The sequence below is a fragment of the Crocodylus siamensis genome, chromosome 4 (genome assembly GCF_052110815.1).
Source record: "Crocodylus siamensis isolate JL-2025a chromosome 4, ASM5211081v1, whole genome shotgun sequence".
Taxonomy (NCBI): Eukaryota; Metazoa; Chordata; order Crocodylia; family Crocodylidae; genus Crocodylus; species Crocodylus siamensis.
In genome coordinates this window covers 175,635,257-175,657,178 of record NC_143398.1, presented here as the reverse complement: position 1 = coordinate 175,657,178, position 21,922 = coordinate 175,635,257, and the positions used below count along the sequence as shown (strand labels likewise).

The 21,922-nt window shown below is 42.5% G+C and overlaps 1 protein-coding gene across 13 annotated transcripts in view; it reads right to left on the bottom strand.

Moving 5' to 3' along the window:
* HDAC4 (histone deacetylase 4) overlaps nucleotides 1–21,922 on the bottom strand; it is a 423,758-nt gene that overhangs the window by 171,071 nt on the left and 230,765 nt on the right. For 11 of the 13 annotated variants that reach the window (XM_090044962.1, XM_090044963.1, XM_090044956.1 and 8 more), the window contains 2 exons: nucleotides 9,830–9,980; nucleotides 376–496 (listed from right to left, as the gene is read on the bottom strand). In XM_090044962.1, coding sequence (XP_089901088.1) covers nucleotides 376–496; nucleotides 9,830–9,980 — 272 coding nt within the window. The remainder of the gene's footprint in view (nucleotides 1–375; nucleotides 497–9,829; nucleotides 9,981–21,922) is intronic. The other 2 variants (XM_090044959.1, XM_090044961.1) reach the window with 1 other exon arrangement.

The following is a 21,922-nucleotide window of genomic DNA, read 5'->3' as shown; positions in this document are numbered from 1 at the left end:
AATGGCTTTATTAACTCCTGTGGCTCCATGAGCTGACACTTTGGCTCAGGCACTCATGGTAGTTAATGCCAATGCTGCTCATCAGACTGCTAGCGGCAGGTCCAGGTCTGGCCTACAATGAGCTCTACAATCCAGTTCTGGCCCAGAGACCAAATGAGTTTGACGTTCCTGAATTAGAGAAGGCATATGTGTATCATTTAGTGTAACGCAACAGTATTTTAAAAGAATACCTTCCATGAAATGTCAGATAATTCCTTTCACAACCACTACAATTTGCAATGCATATACCTAGAACAAATTAAGCCCCTTTCCCTACCTCTCTAGTAACTGAGATGGCACTGGCTGAATCAAAATGACAAGCCCAGTACCACTTACCCATACCAGAAGCGGGGATCACTGGAAATGCAATGGTTGAGATTCCGGTGTGCCAAAGCCTTCTTTTTATTTAAGACAAACTCTTGTAATTTCATTTTTACTTCTGTGCTTGCCACTGCACCTGAAAAAGCAAAAAATAAACAGAGGATATTTAACTAATGCCATTTCAGTGAAAGCATCAGTGAATTAAAATTTAAATACCTTGTGATGAAAGTTTCAGAAAGATTTAGAGCTAAATCTTTGACTCTCCAGCCAACGGAAAGGCATTTTTCCTAAGAACAAGAACAAAGTGCCTCCAGTAACGAGCTCTTCTCTACTATCTGGATTTGAACATAACTGCAATTTGTTTTAAAATGGAGATTTAATCAGAGATTTATCATTTCCTAAAAAAGCTTTCTAAAGAGGATTTTATACTTGCTTCTAAGTAGACTTAGAATATAACACTTGTACTAACATTCTAGCTTTCTTTTAATCAAAGGTGTTTAAAAAGAGGGGTCTTGTGCATACTCAAGATTTTAAATGTCACATCTGCAAGCAAATGGGGAAATGAAACACATGTCTCATATGCAGACTTTGTCTTGAGAAATTCTGCAAATAAGGATCTCTTTGTTCAAAGTATCTATGTATAATAAAAGCTACATAATATTCCAATTCATTTACAAGCCTGCAATCCATTTCTTCCAATAGAAAAAAATCTAGCATTGAAAAAAAAAAAAATCAGTAATTTCAAAGCATAGTGTTTAAATGTCAACTATGTAATTTCTAATCATTACTTACTGCACAATAGAGACCGGTCTGTTTCACTATGAAGATGGATTAAAATTAACATTCAGTTGTCAAAAGAGATTCTCAGACAGTATTTCTGATGGAGTAGTGCAAACAAAGTTTGGCAATCAGAGCATGTGGGAAATGATGGCTCATCTATACCACAGTATAAACCAAAAATTCCAAAGGAAAATATCTGGGCTGCAAGAAAAATCAACTGGATAAAAACACACGCTACCATAACAAGGGTAAAAAAAACTCAGCAAACAAAGTATGACAGAACCAGCTTCTGTCTCCAGAGGTATACTCAATATTATGATGCCATCTGACAAGCAGAAAAAAAACGCATTTTTTTTATTTGACCATGAAGAAAAACTTACAGTTTCTTGCTCAGCACTATTTTAAGATGCAGCACTGCTTGATATTTCAGACAGTCATAAATAGAAATTTGCTGTCTGGAACATTTCTCATTGTTTTTACATAAAGTAGTCCAGGCAGGTACCCCAATAAAGAAGTTAAAGTAGCTGTATTTGAGTTTCTAGAGGCAGACAGTATAATGGAGAGGATAAAAGGGGGTGGGGTGGAGGAAGTAACTGAAAATGCCAAGCACAAGGCATTGTCTGTCTAAATAATATTCTCTTATTTAATCAACTAACATTTTATAAGTAATCAAATGCGGCTGCATTCTGGTTGGTTAAAGATGACATTATGTAGGAGGCACTGAGCCAAGTATTTATGGGTCATGAGATTTACAAAAACCTCTACTAGCAATTTATTCTTTTCCTTTAATTAGAAGCGGTAAGACACTACACAGATATAAGAATATAAAGAAATAAAGGCCTGCTATTCTGTCCAATGCTGGAGACATAGGCAAATAAAAGATCCTGGCATCATTTTAAGATGAGAAGCTCTGCAACCCTTCCGACCCATTTTCCAGCCACCACAACCGACAGAACCAAGAGATTCAAGAGGGTCTGAAATAGACCTCCCATCACCTTCATTTTCTGGTAAAGCATTCAGAATTAGTCCATAAGGCTGAGTGGACATCAGATCTATTCAGATTTCTTTCTTTACACATTAAAAAAGTGTATACACAGAGATATAAAAACTGAGTAGTCCTCTTTCTCTATGCAATTCCATATTAACTATTCACTTCTGAATTACTTTACATGAATTCAAAAATGTTCCATTCTCTACTTATAGTAGATAATATTAAGTCAGAGATAAAGCGCATTTGAAGAAATTTAAATATTTTTTTAATCAGACTAAATCACAATGAATCATGTAATGGCCAGGACAGAATTTAATTAACAACACTTCAAACATTTCATTTGTTTATAGACTTATTTTGTTGGTGCCAACACTGCGCTCAGACAGGCTCTTGTGTGCCATCACTGAAGTGAGTGAAACCGGGTAAAGAAGTTTTGATTACAAAAACACTATACTGAATTAGATGCAATGCAATCTAAACTTTTTGGGGCATGGACTATAGCTACATTTGTCTAGAAAAGCGAAACCCTGAGCTTTACTGGACCCATCTACATGCTCCTCTTTTAAGCAAACTTAGCCTAAAAATTGCCATTTTTAAGGCACATTAAAGGGGGGGTTGGCTACACATGTGCCCTTTCATACACCTTAAACATGGCGATTTAAAGCTATATAAGCCTAAATTTGATATATGCATAAAGTAGGTATCAAATTTAGGTATGAATAGCGAAGTCACATTAGCGCATGTGTAGATGCACTAAAGTGCATTAACATGGTATGTGTCAATGAACACAAATGACGTTAATGCACATTTAGCACACCTGCATGTGCACTTAATGCGACTTTGCTACACGCTCCTAAATTTAATGCACCTTATGACCAGCTCTTTGTGGGAGACGTATGAGTGCAAGCCCATCACACCCCTTAAGAGCGAAGACCCCAGCAGACTAGTGTCCTGACCCCCAGCATGGAGCTGGGAGGTAAGTGGGGCCTGAGGTGGGTGGGCACTAGCTAGAGGAAGCAGCTGAGTGGAGCCAAGGATGGTCACATCCCCCCTCCCCTGGCTCCTACTTAGCCCAGCTCCCAGGGACCTGTGCAACCAGAGCTGCGCAAACAGGCACACTCTCAGCCCAGCGTGGGAGTTAGTGTGGGAGTTTGCATGGAAGGGAGTGCAAAAGGGCCATCAGCAGCCACTCTCGCTCCTGAGTTGCCTCCCAGTTGCCCCATGCACAGCACAGCTCACCCTGCGCCTTCTGTACCTCCAGGCAGCCGAAGCCCCTCACGCATCAAGGGGATGAGGGACCAACCCTCTCCACCCTCCCACCACCAGTTAGGGACTCAGGGAAATCCCCCTGGCTGCACAGAAAGTCAGGTAGCTAGGAGATCCCCCTACAGGCAGCTGCTCGAACCTGCTTGCCAAGCTGCAGCAGCAGCAGCAGCAGCAGCAGCAGCAGCTGTTGAGGACCATCTGGAGGCAATAACACCCACCTGGTCTCCCATTTATACAAACACGGGGGGGGGGGGGCACAATGACCAGAGCTTGTCCTGCAATATAGTGGGTACACGCTGCACTGCCAGGCTTCCTGATCTGGATGGACTACCCTCCACCCCCCAGTACCTTGGAGGCCTCCACCCAGACAGAACTTATGGTCTCAGCCTCCACGCAGACAGAGCCCTTGACAGCAGACAGTGATGGCTGCCTGGCATGTCTGCTGGATGCTGGAATCAGGGGTATGAGTGCTCCCACTTGTGGGATGCACTCACTGCTGGAGACACTGAAGGGCCAGGTGAAGGGGCTACAGCAGGACATGGACAGGTTACGGACCATCAGGGAACAAAAGGCAGAGACTGATGCCTACTGCGAGGTCCTGCACCTAGAGAAGGAGGCCACAAAGAGGCCACAGAGACCAGGCAGGAGCGCAGGCCTGAACAAGATGCCCCAAGCAATAGCAGGTTGACATTGGTGACATCAGGACTGAAGCCATGATGTGTATCAGTTGTCCCACCGATAACTCTACACAACAGCTACGAAGCCCTCACACCATCGGCGGTCGACGCATCCATAAGGGATAAACCAATCCAAGCAAGGAAACAACGTAGGATGATAGTTGTAGGAGACTCCCAGCTGAAAGACACAGAAGGAGTCATTTGTCATCCAGACCCCTTTGCTCAAGAGGTCTGCTGCCTTCTAGGAGCCAGGATCAGAGATGTTATAGCAAGGATCCCTAAACTGGTCTGCCCTACAGACCACTATCCCATGCTACTTGTTCCCGTGGGCACCGATAATATGGCATGAAGTAGCCCTGGGAGGATCGTGAGAGATTAGAAAAGCATGGGAGCGAAGGACCTCAGGAGCAGAGGCAGCCTTCTCCTCAATCCTCCCAGTCAAGGGCCATGGCCATTGGAGGGAAGAGTACACGAAGGAGGTCAACTGAAGGCTTTGGAGATGGTGTCACTGTGTGGGTTTTGGATACCTCAACCTTGACGCGCAGTTTACTACAGTGGTTGACATGCAACGGATAGTATTCATCTCGTAGGCAGAGGGAAGAAGCTCTTCACTATGAGAGTCACCAACTTCTTGAGGAAGGCTTTAAACTAGGCACATACATGGGCTGGGGAGAAGGTTCCACTGCTGTGCACAAATCCTCTAGCCACAATTACACACAGGAGGACGTTCAAGCAATAGATGTCCATATAAGTACTAACAGGCGGCATGACAGAAAACCTGAGGCAACCAGCAGGGAACTCAGGTCCCTTTAGGGGAATGCCAGAACTATGGGAAACGAACAGGAGGAACTGGTCTTCCTTCTGGTTGATGAGGAATTTGATCTAATTGGGTTGATGGAGACCTGGTGGGAAGATGCACACTACTGGGCAGTGAACAATGAGGGCTATAGGCTTTACAGGAAGGATTGGGTCGGAAAGAAGGGAAAAGGTGTGCCCCTCTATGTAAAAGAACAGTACTCCTCCATGCAGGTCATGTTTGACAACAGGGAAGGGTCCCTTGAGTCCCTTTGGGTCAGGATACAAGGGGAACCAGGAGAGGGAGACCTGATGGTAGGAGTCTACTACAGGCCTCCCTCCCAAGAGGAGAAGTGTGATCAGGAATTCTCTGGAGAGCTGACTGAGGCAGCTTGCATTAGAGACATGATTGTCATGGGTGACTTCAACTACCCTGACATCTGTTGGGAGGAGCACTCAGCCACCTCCAGCAGGTCAGCCAACTTTCTCTGTTTCAAATGCAGGTTGTGGAAGGGCCTACTAGGGGTAAGGCCACTCTAGATTTGGTGCTGACCAAGGGGAAGAGCATAGGAATTGGTGGTACTCTGGGCAACAGAGATCATGACCTGATAAGGTTCACCATCCACCGTAAGACTGGAAAATCAATCAGCAGAGCAGAAGTCCTATATTTCAGGAGGGCAGATATGGGAGTTCAGGAACCCCGGTGCTTCCGTAAGGAGGCATTTCTCACAGCTCAAAAACAGGCCATCCCCACCCGGACCAAAAACAGGAAAGGAGCCAAAAGACCCACTTGATTCAACAAGGATATTACGGAGCTATTGGAAAAGAACAAAGAAACATATAAGCAATGGAGGAACAGATCAGCTACCAAAGAGGAATACACCCGTATCACCTGGGCCTGCAGATGAGAGACATGGAAAGCTCAGGCAGGCATGGAGATCAAGCTGGCAACCAGCATAAAAGACTACAAAAACTCTTTCGACAGATACATAGGAAACAAGAAAAAAAAAAAAAAGATGAGGATCTACTACAGGACCCCCTACTGAATGCTCAGGGGCAGCCCACAGTCGAAGCCCATGAATGAAAAGGCAGAACTCCTAAATACATACTTCACATGGGTATTTCTGAAACTAAATAGGAGCTGTTTGCCTGACCAGAGGCCCAGGGAATGTGGGGAAGACAATACATGGAATCAGTCCTGAACAGATGAGGGACCTCCTACACCTGGATGCTTTCAAGTCTGCTGGGCCAGATGACCTGCACTCAAGAGTCCTGAAAGAACTGGCTGAGCTTAAAGCAGCATCACTGAGCAAGCTGTTTGAAGAATCACGGAACTCACAAGTGGTCCTGGATGACTGGAAGAAAGCCAATGTGGTGCCCATCTTTCAGAAAGAGAAGAGGGATGACCTGGCAAACTACAGACAGGTCAGCCTGACTTCGGTTCTGGGTAAAATCTTTGAAAAATGCGTTAAGGAGGCCATCAGTCACAAGATGGCAACTGAAGGGGTGTTACAAAGGAACCAGCATGGCTTTGTTGAGGGTAGATCATGCCTGACTAGCCTAGTGTCCTTCTATGACAGGGGTGGGCAAAATGTGGCCCACCAGGCCATTCTATCTGAAAAAAAAAATCTAGAAAATTATATATCTGCTCCTGGTTGCCTGTCACTCAGCCCTCGATGGCTTGCCGAAACTCAGCGAGCGGCCCCCCCCACACAAAATAATTGCCCGTCCCTGTTCTACAACCAGGTAACTAGCCATCTGGATGAGGGACATGAAGTTGACATCATTTACTTCAATTTCAGTGAAGCCTTTGACCCTGTTTTCCACAAGATTCTCTCAATTAAACTGGAGGGTACTGGGCTGGACCTGTCTACAGTGAGGTGGGTGGAAAACAGGCTTAGAGGCCACTCCCAGAGAGTTGTAATAGATGGGATGTTCTCATCCTGGAGGCCCATCTCCAGTGGTGTTCCCCAAGGATCAGTGCTTGGGCCCGTGCTCTTTAATATATTTATGAATGGCTTGGTTGAGGGGATGGAAAAAGCTGAATGATTAAGTTTGCAAATCTCACCTAATCTAACCCCTGCTACTGAAGGAGCCGTGGACGCTGATAACACCCTGGTCTCTCCCCTTTTTCTCCTCTGGTCCACACAGTTTTTGAAGGACTGGAATGTTTTGTGTAAAGTCTTAGGCTTGTTATAGGGAATTTGGGTGTTGCTTTAAATGACCTACTATATACAGCTGGTTAGGCCAAATGACACCAAGATCTCTTAATTTCTGTGAAGTTGCTGAAATTGGACAGTTATATTAATAGGCATATTTCTCTTCTGACATTTGAAGAATGGTATCGAATACAGCAGGTATTGTTAAGGAAAACAACTCCTGTAGATCATTATGCATCAGTTGGAAACTCACATCATCATCATCCTGGGAAAGCAAACCAGCAAGTAAGGCACTAGAATTGGTTAATGGTGAGAATGTGATATCCAAGGGTGGGGCAGAAGTCAGAACAGATAACTCCCACAAACACAAAGGACAGCAGAGAGCCCAGTGGCATATACTTTAAAGATGGAAAGGAAGGGACAAGATGAAAGTGGTAGGATTAGAATAGAAGGCCACATAGCTGTCCTAGGCCTTGTCTCTAGGGCAGGATGTGAGAGTCGAGGAGAAGTCACTGTGAAAGAGGAATCATTCCAGAGGCAATGTGAGAATGGTAGTGGGAAGAGTGAGATTCAAAGAAACAGAGGAAGGAAACATCACGTCACAAAGGGTTTATCTGTGAAGGATTGGGGAATGAAGATTAGACTAGCTAATAAAGAACTGGTAACAGTGTAACAAAAAGTAAGGCCAGCCATGCTTGTTACATTAAAAAGACCGAAGGTACAGAAAATAGCTCACTCGACTATGCTCAGTACTATCTTTTCCTTTTGTATTGCAATCATGGAAATTATGCTTTGATTCAAATGCATCCTGACAGTACATTTTAATTCACATGAGACATGTTGGTCTCCTGAGATGAAAAGGCATGGGCATGGGATGCCATTATATTACTTGAAATTTGTTTGTTACATCCTTTTAAAAAGAGCTATAAAATGATGAGGGGAATGAGTGCACTTAGTATTTGGTCCCTATTTTCTAGCCTTAAGGCTGCTTGAACTAATGATGTTTAGCAAGATTTTATGAAATGAGAAACATGTTTTAAAGCATTCATCAGAGGTTAGCTACATTAATTATTATACACCATACCACCTTTCAAATCAAAGTATTTTAAAAATAAAGATAAAAATCCTGTTTCCATGGTTACCACAGAACATTCCCAGGTTCTGTTCTTTCCTCCATACCTATTCTACATTTCTTTAAAAAATATGCTTAAGATCATTTGAAATGTTTTATAATCACTCAGACATTTGTATTAATTTAAGTTATTGTAATGTAAATATAACAATACATATTTGATAGAAAGAGCAGATAAAACAGTCCATACAAAATCATCAATTGATATGAATGAAGTACCCTGAGTACAGAAAGTGCAAGGGAAATAATAATACAAATTTAGCCTCTATTTCCAAAAATAAGGGGTGTGTGGAAAGGAGATATTCTCTCTCCAGAAAAGACCCTATGTGTGGGTCCACATGAGATATCTTATCTAGCCATCACTGGTAAACCCTATGTTAGCACTTCTCACTTTTCCTTCTTTTCACTCCCCTCATGGAAAATTGAAAATGGAGATTTGAATGAAATTTAAAAGGCACAGGGAAGTTTTTTTTAAAGGACTTTCTGACCAATCCTATAAAAGTATTTTGGTTTGTTAAATTCCAGAGTTCTTAGAGCGCAGTAATAAAACAATAAGAGTTTGTGCATTTTTTTCTTTTGACATCCTTTGTGATTCAGTTGTGAGAAACAGCATTTAACAGTAAATGAAAAAAATCCTCTGAATTTTTGCCTACTTATGGCTATCAAAAACATACTCTATTGTTCAATCCTTTTTAAATCAGTTAAATGAGATGACAAGCGGATGTGTCAAAAGGATTAGAAACAGGACCTCCTGCACAGTTTGGGCATCTGCTCAAATATGCCCTAAGCTGACCATTATGTTCACACTGTTTAAAGGCCTATGAGAAATGAGCTGATGGATCTAGTTGAGCTTCTACTGAACAAATACTCACAATGTAGAACTACAATTAGTGCTTTTGTTAGCTGCCTCATTTTGAACAGGGATGAAATCACCGAAGTACCTCTTGAGCACTAGATTGGGGTCTTTCTAGGTTGGGGGTAAGGCAAAGTGGGAGGCAAGCCTTCTCTTCTACTGCTGATGTGACCAAACTTCTGCTCTAGAGGCCTTAAGCTTTCAACACTGCTTTGTGACAAACAACTTTCAATTTCACTTATGAAAAGGATAGGAATAAGAAAGCAAAATGCTTTTGATAATAGGTTTTGGGTGGCCATAATCATTTTAACACATCTTTTTACACACTCCTCCCTAGTTATTATATACCCAAGAGCAAACCACACTTTGTAAGCTGTAAAAGAACTACTTTCAAAATGAAAATACTTTAAAAACATAATTGAGGGCTCAAATAGTTTCATTTTAGAGAAACCAAAAGAAGGAATGCACTGTACAAGTGGTATATTTTATGGTTTTAATATTCTCAGTCCATTAGGAATGCTGCCAAATGTACTTTAAAATGTTAAAATCAAATGAAGGGACATGATATACTTCCTTTTGAAAAAATACTAAAATGGCATTCAGTGAGGCAAAAATTAAGATACAGCACAGAACAGCATTTCTCTTTCTTTGCCCTTCATCCATTCTAACACTTACAACATGAACTGTTCATTTAACCAGTCCCTGTATGGGAGCATTGCACACTATCTTTCTACAACCATCTCTTAAACTTCTACGGTTTCTATTTGCCTGCTATAAACTTAATTAGAGAAAAACATCCATCTTGCTGCTACTTACTTTCTTTTCCTTTCTCTTTATTTTTGAGCTGCTGTAGTTTCTGTTCTCTATGCTGCTTCTCTAGCTCCTGCTCCTGTCGGTGTTGTTCCAACTTCCTCTGGTGCTCCAAGAGTTCTTGCTGATGTTTCATTGCTAGCATCTCCTGCTGTTGCTACAGAAAGGGGAAAAAAAATGAAGCAAATGAACACACACTGACTACCAAACACTTAAATTTCATAATTCACTAAATAGTGGCTATTATAAAATTGATAATGGTGCTTAATTCATAAATACAAACAATCAAGCAAACAACCCCCCCCCCAAAATGACATATTTTCCCTTCTGCAAAAGGTTCCTGTATTAGGATGGACAAGTCACTCCCTTCAACCTTATTGTTTTCACCTGGGAATATGCATGCTGAGATGCAGCTAGTAGGCCTGTGAGAACAGGGAAGCAATCTATTCGGATTCGGAGGACAGTGACTCAGTTCGGATCACTGTCCCAAATCGAGTCCGCCAAATTGGCTTTGGAAGATTTGGTGCTGATTTGGAGAGATTCGGCCATGTACTATAATGGGGAATCACTGAAATACTTATAACTTTGTCAATTTTTTGACAGATTAACAGCAAGGATGGTAGCCTCTTCTGAGGGCACGAAGCCTGCCAAGTTTCAAGGAGATAGGTGCAGGGGTTTCTGGGAAATTGTACCTCATACTGCTGAAAACAAAACTCATGTCACTTGTATATGTTAAGGCAGATTTGGATGAAAACAGCAGGGATGGTAGCCTGCAACAGGGGGCCTTCCGGTGCCAGTCAGATCTCTGCCTGCCCACCTGTTTCTGGGCCAGCTGCCCGGTCCTCTTCTGCTCAAGCAGAAATAGTTTACAAAAGGGACAGAAAGGCTGAAGACAGAGGCTTATGTGCTGTTTCTATGTTCCTTCCCCAGAACACTGATTGGAAGGGGACTCAGGGAAAGATCAGAGTCACTGGCCAGCTATAGATGTCAGTCTTCCCCCTCACTTCCTCTTCTCAGTTTCTGTTCCCCTGAAAGACTGCCTTCCGAATCGCTGAAACTTTTTCTGAATCTTTTCTGAATTGATTTGGAAGGTTTTTTTGGTCTCCCGATTCCATTCGGATTTGGTGATTCGACCTCCAAATCAGGCCGAATCTTCTCTGAATCGAATGAGCAACCGAAGTTTCACACACCCCTAGCAGCTAGCCCCTGGCCCATATGGTGCAGGAAGTCTCTGGCCTATCCTTCATGCCCTGACCTGAGACTAGTTACAAAGTCCTGCTACTTATGAGCATCTAAACGTATTGCCTAAATGTCATTCGTCTTCCCTAACTCGGTGATAAGCCCTCAAAACCTTTCAGTTGCAAACTACATAGTCATTGTCCCCACATCTACAGAGGTGGGGACAATGAATGAACCCAGGAAAATATTGTACCAGAGTCAGTCTCATTGGCATCAAGAGCTCCTGATGATGTGGGGAGCATCTTCTGCAGCTAAAAAGGGGCAAAAAGAGTTCCAAGGCAAATAGGTTCCCAAACCAATTAATCACAGGCACTGCAGGCAGGTTATTATTACTTATACCACACCAAATTGTCATAATTATTTTAACACTATTCCTTCATGGAATTGTGTCTTAAGGATACATGAACAAAATTTAACTGAGGCCCTGGATACATAAGGAGAATTCAAACATGAAATCCAGGACTGCATTGATCTGATGCATCAGGACTAAATGAAACTTAGGCCAGTACAATCTACCCTTTAATGTACAGCAAACTGCCTTGGTGAAAGTCCAGTTTTGTGCTGGAACTGTAAGCGTTTTTACACGTGCTGTGGGACGTGGCACTGGGCACTTTAATTAGCGAGCTGTGCTAATTATAAGTGCTTGTATGTCCCGTGCAACATGGCACTACATTACACACTAACACTCTGTACCCAATATCAATACAGTTACACTGATAGAAAGTTCTCTTTAGTCTGGACCTCACCTCACTGTCTTCTTGCTATTGTGCATTTTTAACTAAGGCACAAACATCTGTAAGCGTTCTTAAAACAAAGTATTTTAATGGATCATTACACACAAAAAAGCCTACGTTAAAGAAATGTCATTGGAGTTACAACACCAAGCACTCAAAAGTTAGGTAATGCCAGAATTAAGGTGGTCTCTGCAAAATGAATTCAATTCCTATGTGTGCGCTTTATGAAAACCTTTAGTTATGTAACCACATACCATTTTCCCCACATTGTCTTAGTGCAGAGCAGGAGTGCTCAGGGAATGGGGCAACTATTCAATTTTTATTTTATTTTCCTCTTAACTCATGCCCTTATTTACTGCAAAACAGCCACACCCAAAATTAACTAGAGGATGTTTTATTTCCTCTCCAGCTTTTCTGTGGTATTCATCACTACTACGTACACCTAACAAAACATGAATATGACTTTGGAACAGCCTTCTGAAATAAGTTATTCCCCCACCCCACTGTTTCTTGCACTTTTACAAAACTGGATGTTCCTAGTATGGGGAAAGCTTGGGGAGCAGTGACTCCTCCAATCCTCCTGTTCCAGGGGCAAGGGGGACCTAAGCTCCCTACCCATCCCTCAGACTAGAGTGGGTTGCTCCTCTGCTTGGCTCCTGGTAGCTGGATCCTGTATCAAGCAGCCAACAGGAGTGCAATCTGTCTGGCCAGTGTCCTGCTGGGTCAGGCCAAGATGGCAGCTCTGAAAAGCTGTAGAAACTAGCTCCCAGGAGCTTGCTCTGATGCCACCCTCAAACTCTTCCACTTCCTGGTCTAGAAGCAAGCCACATTTGAATCGGGACACTTCACCTTGCAACAAAGTGTGGACCAATGTGTCACGCTGAGCCATCAGAGGGACACTCTACAAGGTAGAAGACAGACAATTGGTCCTATATGTATAACTCCAGAAGAGGCACTGGGGAGGGCGTTTCAATCTCATGACATGGTGTTTCTTGTTGCTGACAAGCATCTCATGTTTGGCTCTTGGGGGGGGGCAGGGGCACACATCTGCACTTTCACTACTTGTTTTTAATTTTCGTATAATAAAGGTTTAAAAAGTCAAAAGTCTCATGCACATGCACTTTGCCAGATAGTCCTCTATTATCTGAGTTACAGCCAATCCAAGGGAAACCTCTCAGACTGTACAATTTAGACCTGCTCAGTCTTTGCCAAGTGGCTCAGTGTTTTGGGTAGTAGCCTTCTATTCTTTCTAGAATTACCACAAGAAGATTTAACTGTTTTTTCCCCAGTTAAGTTAATAGAAGGGGACTTAGCACACCCATTAGCTTAGACTAAGCCTGTGCTTCTCTACAGACTAAAAACCTACTCAATGGCAGCCACTAATACACATCACCCATAACACTACTACAACCTCACTTTACAGATTGGGAAACTGAAATAATGGCAGGTTTATCTATCTATTGCCACAGAACTAGTAGCATAAGCAGGGTTAGCAACAAAATTCTTCCAAGGCCTGGCCCTTCATTCTGTTGTGCTTACAGGGCTGAGCATCTATAGAGACCAGTGCAAATCCCTGACATTTCTGAAAGTAAGGTTCCATACTACCTAAATTAGGCACCTACAGCAGTGATTCCCAAACAGGGTGCCACAATGACCCTTTGTGTTACAATAGTTTCCCCGGAAGCACACCATTCCTCTAAGCCACACTGCTGTCCAACTGGCTATCACAGCCACGTGAACAGAGCAGCTTCAGGCACCACATTGACAAGCTGCATGTCAAGAACCCCTGTGATCCAGGTCTGACTTGTGAGTTGGACACCCTTGCTCTAGGCCAAATGCAAATAGCTTTTCATGGGACCAGCAAAATATAAACGGCATTAGCCTTTTGCCAAATGTAAAGTTCCTGCTGAAAATAATGCAAACAACTTAAAAATGGGGTTACTACCCCTTCTTCCTAGGGTATATCCAAATTTCATCTCTCCATCATCTGTGAAGAATGTTACACGTAGTTTAATTATATATTTATAAGATTATGCCCCTAGATTACTCAGAATGCAGTGGCACGTTTACTCAGTGACTTGAGTTATCATGATCATGTTACTCCCTCAATGCATTCTTTACATAGGCAGCTTATAAACTAACAGATTGATTTTAAGTTGGCATTGTTGACTTTTAAAACCCTTAGTACAGTGTAGGTCCTGGCAAAAGATGAGACTTCTTCTTGGAGCCTTAACTTAAAGGATATCTGTGCTCCAATACTAATCTCTGTTATAAGTTCACATCACCCACTCCTAAGTGAGAGGGGATCAGGCCAAAGCTGTACTTGTTACTAAAGGTATCACACTTATTCTTCCCACAAAGTCTCTCTTACTGAATCTTACTCCAGAATTAGAAAGTATACAACTTTTCAATTCAAAAAGCTATTTGCATAGCTTTTGAAATAATTGGACCAATTCAGCCATTTGGTTTTTGCTTTCTTCTTCCTCTTTATATACATTTGCTTTCCTTAAGTTTGACAGTGGTCTCCCATTTCAAGTTGCACTAGTAACATTTAAAACAGTAGGGGGCATATTATAAAATAAAGCAATTTCAACACCTGCACATGGACATGTGAAAAAAATGTCACTTGTATTCAGTCTTCTGAAATCCCTGATGCAGTAAATGTGCCTCCATTATTTTTTGCTAAAATTTAAAGTGTATTTATCACTGTGTTGTAAAACTCATGTTACATATACATTCTCTGCAAATCCAGTGGCCTTTTCATACCACAATTTCATTCCATTTCAGCAAAAGGCAATTTAGGATATAATCACCCACAGAAATAAGAACTCTGGAAGCCTAATTTTTCTGTTTTGTAATTAAGCCACAGCATCAACTAACACTTCTCCATTTGGAGAAGGAGTATCATTACAGACTTCCAACAAGTCCACCACATGGTGGCTTTTATAACATAGCCACAAAAATTATGTAAATCAACAATATTTAATGCACAATATGTTAAAACAGGTTTTGTTATTTTTCTGAAAACAGGGGCTTTTTTTCCCCATCTGCAGTCTCCTAGACTAAGTGTGTTATGCTTCTTGCAATGGTTTACATACATTAAAAAGCTTTAGAAGGAACTGTGCTTTCATTAACATTTGTAGTGAAATGTAAATGAACAAGAAAAAAAAAGTGAAAACAGATTTGTACTGGACTGCTTATAGAAATGTCATTAAAGATTTATTGTTTCTGCTGGAGCTCCAGCCCACTCTTGAGCATATATTTAATACAGGCTATGAATCTTTTCAAGGTAAATAAAGAAAAAAAAAAAAAAAAGAAGGAGACCTGTCTACCAAACAGAAGGGGGGAAGAAATTCAAAATCATCTGGTCTCCTCCACACTCTGATTTTAGTGGCCAATAACCAACCAATTTATTTAAATTTGTTCTGTGATTTTCCCAATGCTATGCCTGCATTACAGCAAATTAAATGGACGCCAACAAAAATAAATAAAATATACCCATGCAGCAAAATGAAAGAGTGATTACTTTTCATGCATTTTATCCAAACATTTTGTGCAAAATGCATAAGCGGCATTAGGAACAGAACCAAGGTCTCCTGCTATCGACGTGAGTGGCATAACCAATAACCTACAGAATCAACAAACCTTCTTATGTACACTCTCTTGCCCCATGAAATCCCATGAACAATGCTTCAGCCTCAACAAGAGAGAAGGGACATGTCACCAATTAGACTAGGTCTATAACCTGGTGATTAGGTCCCTCTCCTGGAAAGTGGAAATGTGGGTTTGAACCCCTTCATGTTGAAGACACTGAACTCAGGCTTCCCAGTTCCTGGAAAAGTGCTCTAACCATTTGACTGTTGTACAAAAGGTGGACACTTCATCACCTCTTCTCTCCAGTCATGTCTTAAAAGAGAAGAGAGAATCTGTTCTACGTACTCTACGGTAGGGGGCAGCAACCTATAGCCCTGGGACAAATCTTCAGCAGCCCTTCCTGCTATTCTCCTGTGCCTGCTCTTATTTCACCGCATAGGGGACAGTGAAGGAAATGCAGGCAACCTGAAACCCCTCAGGGCTGAGTTTAGGGACCCTACCACTCAAAAGTACTGGCTGTTGTGAATATCACTCTTAGTTGCCTAACTCTCCCCACAAATTGCATAAGGTAGACCAGATCTGTTCAACCAGCAACCTGCAGGCCACATCATGCCCGGGTTGCCTGGTCTCTGCTACTTCCATTGCTCTGGCAGCCACAGTCTCCAGGGCACAACAGCATGGCTGGAGGCTCGAGGAGCTTACTGCCCAAGCAGCAGTGCCAGCAGGGGGCTCATGTTTGTCACACAGCAGCAGCCAGGGGGAGGGTTGAGGCCAACCACCCGCACAGTGGTGGCAGCAGGCAGGGAGGGAGGACAGGCACAGCCCAAGTGGTGAGGTAGGGAGTTGCCTGCATGGTGATGGCAATGGTGGTGGAGCTGGGAAGAAGGGATTTGCCTTGGCTGCTGCAGTGGTAGTGGAGGGATATGGCCAGGATGGGGACAGCAGCAGCAGGTGGGGTGAAAGCTTGCACTGCATGGCATGAAGGGTTCCATGGAGTCCATGCAGCCTCTGTGGCATGCAGTCCATATGGCGTGCAGCCCAAGACCCCTGACCTGTGCAGTGTTTAGTCCCTGGCTGCTCTAGAGAGTCTTGAGGTAGGATTTGGCAACATATGGCCTGTGGGTCAGGTCCAATTTGCAGGGCCTTTGTTTGTAACCCACAGAGCCGGGGCTTCGCTGGCATTCAGCAGAGGGGGAGCTCTGCCACACTGCAGCTGGGCACCTGGGGATTCAGTGGAGGGGGAGCTCTGCCCACAGCATGGCACTAAGGCACTCAGAGCCTTGGCAGCAGACTCTGGTTGTGGGGGGGGGGGGGTCATCGTGCTGTACTGCAGGCAGACTCAAGTGGCGGCAGTGCTCTGCCTGAAAAATATTGTCAAAATATTGTCAAACCCAGGTTTAAGGGACTGAGGTGCTTAATTTGGGTTTGTAAATTCCGCTCTGAAAGTACCTACACCCCCTTGTGGATCTGGGCCTACATGGCTTTTAATGGGACATTGCTACCTTTATCACTTAGGTGCTTTTTAAAATGTTGCCCGCAATAACATCTATAAATATCTTCTGAAACACAATTATTTGCCAAGAAGCATTTAGTTTGCTGAGAATTATCAGTTACTGTGGTAAGATCCCTCCCTCTTATATGCACTATAACACAGGAGATACTATTCCACAGGTCTGTTGCTGGCAAATCTAACAATGGCAATCCTGTAATGCATATATATCAATTGCACATAGTTAAAAATGGTATGTTTTTCTTAACCCATAAAAAATGTAAGCATTTGTGAAATGTAAAATTATATGGTAAGGGAAAGCCCCAGCATTAGGACTAATTCCAGAAATATATTAATTTGAGGAATGTACTCTGTGTAAAATATGCATACTGTATTAGTAAGAGCATCAAGGAACATCTGAATAAGGTGCTCGTGCCAAAATAAATATTTGTAAATATTTATAACTATAGGGATTCCTGCATATGTTTAATGTCACTGCTTCTACTCTTTATGAAAATGGCACAAATGCTTAACTATACCTGTAGATAAAGCTTCTGAAGCTGTATGGGAATATATTAACACTGATAAATGTACTAAAGAGAATACCATGCATTTCATGACATTCACCACAAAACATGAAGACACAGCAGTACAATTACTTTTACAGTTGCATTTATTGAGAATTTGTTTTTGTTCCCTTCAATTAAGTCCCAAAATCAGGCTTATTTGGAACAGAGGGTGAAAACCAAAACATTTTAAGTGAATACATTCTTAACTTCTCAACTGCACTGAAAAAGGCAACTAAAAGAGAATTTGTCAGTCGTTAGAGCAAAAATTGAAAAATTAAAACAATGGTGCCGGAAGCTCTCAGTGTTATGATTCTTAAGGAAACACAGTATCTTCATGGATAGCAAGTGTTACTAATGCTAAAGTCTTCATTTACCAAAAAGAACATAATTACATTCTTTTAGGAAGAGGCATGGCATGAGGTCCAGCCTAGATGTCACTGGGTCATCACTGTGGCATGCCACTCTCCTTCAGTTAAGTACTCCTAATATCAGCCCATCTCTTTATTCCATGCTATTTTACCCACTTTACATCTACCAAGGATCTGAATCCTTGCCCAGTGTTCACACACCTATCTTCTAACAGTGACATCGCTCTATCCTTTCCCTAAGTGGCCAAATACTTCTTCCAACCCACAACTTCTGACAAGGTTTTCCATCACAAAGTATCCTTCTCCCCTTTGAAGCATTTTTCAAAAGATCGTTTCTCATTGTCTTATTTGATTAAACTGAGTAACACTTTCAAAAGCACCCAAGAGACCACAAACTTTATTATTAGAAACATTATTAAGTCCAACGTCACATAGATACTTTTGAATGTTTTTCCCCCCTGCTATTAGCTGATGGATGTTCATTGCATTTCAGTAGTTCTCAGCATACCAGCTGCTGCCATTCTGAAACATTCCCCTTCTGAAATGACTTCATAAATTCTTGTGTCCACACTCTAAGATCCCTTTTGCCGAACCTCAGAAGTGTCCAAGAACAGCAATTCACTCTTTTAAAAAGCAAAAGGTTAGAGCAAATATCTCAAGAAAATCTGAGCACACAGGGAATCTGGCTACTCTACACCAGATCGCCTGTTGCTCCGTATCACACTAATGCATCCAGCAACATCTTCTCTGGAGTGTAAGTCTAATGTAATTAATTTAAAAGAGCTTGATCAAAATATAGGTCAAATGGATGCTTAAAAAATGAAGCGGTAGCCCCCGGTGCAAAAAGCTGATGTTCAGGAGGATCCCATTTTTTTCAGATAATTTTAGTGAACCATAGGCTCTACTGTCAGGTCCTCAGATACCACCACTTCATCACATCTATTTCAAGGAGAACACTCATGACTTCCACCTCATCAACCTGAAAGATGCCTTAAAGCTTGCAAAGAAGGGATTTTTTCCCTAGTATTTAGTTGGTCTAATAAAAGATATTGCCTCTGACCCAAGAGCTTTGTGTTTCTCTCTTTTCTCAGACCAACACAGCTACAACATAGACCCCTTTATCCTCAAGGACACACCAACTGAAAAACAGATTACATCTTTGAACGAGCCATACAAATACCCTGCAATAAGCTACTAAAACACAGAAGAAAAAACTCCCATCAAGTGCACTGCTTTTCCCTGGCTGTTATATACCACCCCACAGTAGAGCCTGTAAGGAGAATCATCAATAAGTTACAGTTTATAATCAAAAAAGTTCAGATTCTGAGGGAAATACCCCCAACTCCCTCCACTCCTGGCCTTCAAGCAGTCCCCAAACCTGTAACAACCCATAATCAAAAGCAAATTCTCTTCTAATCAAGAGACTCCAAATAGGATACAAGCCTGCCTCAACAATAAATGCAGAACCTGTCCCTACATCTCCAGCATCACAGCAGAGAGCACCCCAGAGAATCCATGGATCTTACCCATCCATGCACGTCACAAAAAGCAGTGCATCTGATCCCACAGACTTTGTGGAAACTGTGTAGGTGAAACGGTTACGGACTACGCACCAAAATAAACTCTCAGAAAAAAATGGAAACACAAACACCGAGACAAGCACATTTTTCACGGAACAACCCCTCTCGCTCTGACCTTACAAACCCCATGATCAAAGGGAATTTACAAAACACCTCCAGAGGATCAGCCTGGAAACTGAAATTCCTAACTCCACTTAACAGTAAAAAATCTGGACTTAATATAGAAAGTGGCTTCATAGTTCACTACAACCTAACAACTACTGCCAATAATCTCTCTGCATTTCAAAGGTAATAAACTATCATATTTACCTGATTCTGAAATGAGTTTTTTCCCCCCTCATTCATCATTGGGGAAAACACAAAGCCTTATCTTAGAATCATAGGCAACTACTGGAAGGTGAAAGAAACAGCTGTGCAGGGTGCTGAGCTGGGGCAGGGACAGCACCCACAGTGTGCAGAAGCGGCTCTGCTCCCCGCCCAGATGCCCTCCCCGGTCCTCTGGGCTTTGCCCCCTTGCTTGTAGGGAGCCAGGCAAGAGTTGGTCTCCATCCTACCACATATTGCAGGAATCAGATGCACTGGGAGCCCAACTTGGTACTCCAAAGATTTCTTCTTCCCTGCCCCGCTTCCTTTCCCCCCTTCCCTTGTCTTCCTCCACAGAAGGGGTGAAAGGAAGGGAGCAGGTCAGGGATGGATAAATCTGTGGGGTGCCAAACCAGGCTCCCAACACAGCTACTTCCTGTAGCATGGAGCAGCAGTGGCTCTGGGGCTCCACCTGTGCCCAGTCCATGAGGGAGGCACGAGGAAGAGGAGGTAAATGATGGGGTGATAGTTAGCAGGGTGGCAAGGGATAAGGAACAGGATGCCTGCTCCCTTGCCCCAGATTTCCCCCTTGTTTATCCCTACTTCTGCTCCCCACCACCTGCCCCATCACTTCTGCTTTCCCCACTGCTTGTCTCCCCCCCCGGCTGTTGTTTTCCTGCTCCAGCAGTAGGGGGACAAATTTAAGATGACCCCCCCAATAATTAGATTCTAGATGCAGAAAATTATAATAAATTCATAGCTTTCTGCATCTAGAATCTACCATATTTCACAGTGTATAAGTCAACATGGTGCATACGTTGACCCCCAGCTTTCCGATCTGAAAGGGAAGGATTTTCATAGGCATGGTGCATAAGTCGGAGCCAGGCTTGGTGCCAAGTTGGTGCGGCCCCATATCCCCTGTGAGCAGTGCTGCCAGAGCCACATGCAGGGGATGGGGCTGTGCCAGCTAAGTGTCAAGCCCAGCCCTACCCCCTGATAACTACTGGGGGTCATCATAAATTCAAAATCATCTTAGAATCAAGTAAATATGATAGTCCCTTCTTAAATGGTCCTGCTCTGCCACTAACCAGACTGCCTATTCTACTGTTTTGTTTTGTTTTTTGTTTTGTTTTTTTATAATGCTCCTGTTAACATCTTTTCATGCCTAGTTCACAGCCCTTCATGTAGACTGCTTCCATTTACACTGAGACTTTTCTCTGATTTTTAGCTCAGCCTGTCCATCTGCTTTTGTTTCAGACCAGAGGAAGGGCACTTGAGGCCTGAAAGCTTGCCCAGCCACCTTCTCAACTATACAGTTTGTGCAATAAAAGGTGTAAAAAATCCTTGCCTCAAAATCTGGGGTCATGTTCGGGCATTTTGCTGAAAGTTCAATTCTGTTTAAAATTGTCTGCATCAGTGTGATGGGAGGAGTTAAAAAGCTAAAGAGAAATGTACCCTCTATTGAAAAGGCATCTTAGGTCTCCATGGGCCAGGATTCCTGCTATAATATAGACAACTTCAAGGTATTTGTATCAAAAAGGAAATCTATGTCTGAAAGGCACTGCCGAAAAATGTTTAGTTGAAAACCCCCTCCCGCCCTCCCACACCCTGAAAGTTTCTTTTCCTCTAAAGATCTGTGATCTGCACAGCCAGTCCACCCTTCAATTAGGTTTATCTGAGATATATTATAAACCTAAATAAACAGGAGTTTGGTCTCTACCCAAAAAGACTAAGTTTGGTTAGAAATGTCTGGGCAAGAATAAAAAGTAACTGGGGTGTCTGACGCACAGAATTAAGAATTTAAGAGTACAAGATTAGGAAGCTAAGTATCCTTAAGGAAAACAGATTATGGGAAATTCCCTGACTATGCAGCTGCTTGAACTGTGTCAATCCTGTGTTAAAACTTCAGTATTTTATTAATCCAGTTCAGAACAAGTCTCAGGCTTCCTGATCCCTTGTCTATCATGTTGTAGTGGAAGTGGATTTTAATGATCCTATTGGCTTACGCGTGTTACTACCTTCTTTCATATGATTACCAGGGTCTGAAATGTGGTCCTTACAGAGTCTAAGGGTGAAAGAGGGAACTAAATGGGAGCATAAGATATTATAATGTAGTTCCCTGTTATCACTAGGAGCCCCCCACAATTTGAAGTTTACACTGTTTAATTGACAAAAGAAAAAAAAGTCTTCCTTCTTACCCACATTAATTCTGCGAGATTTGGA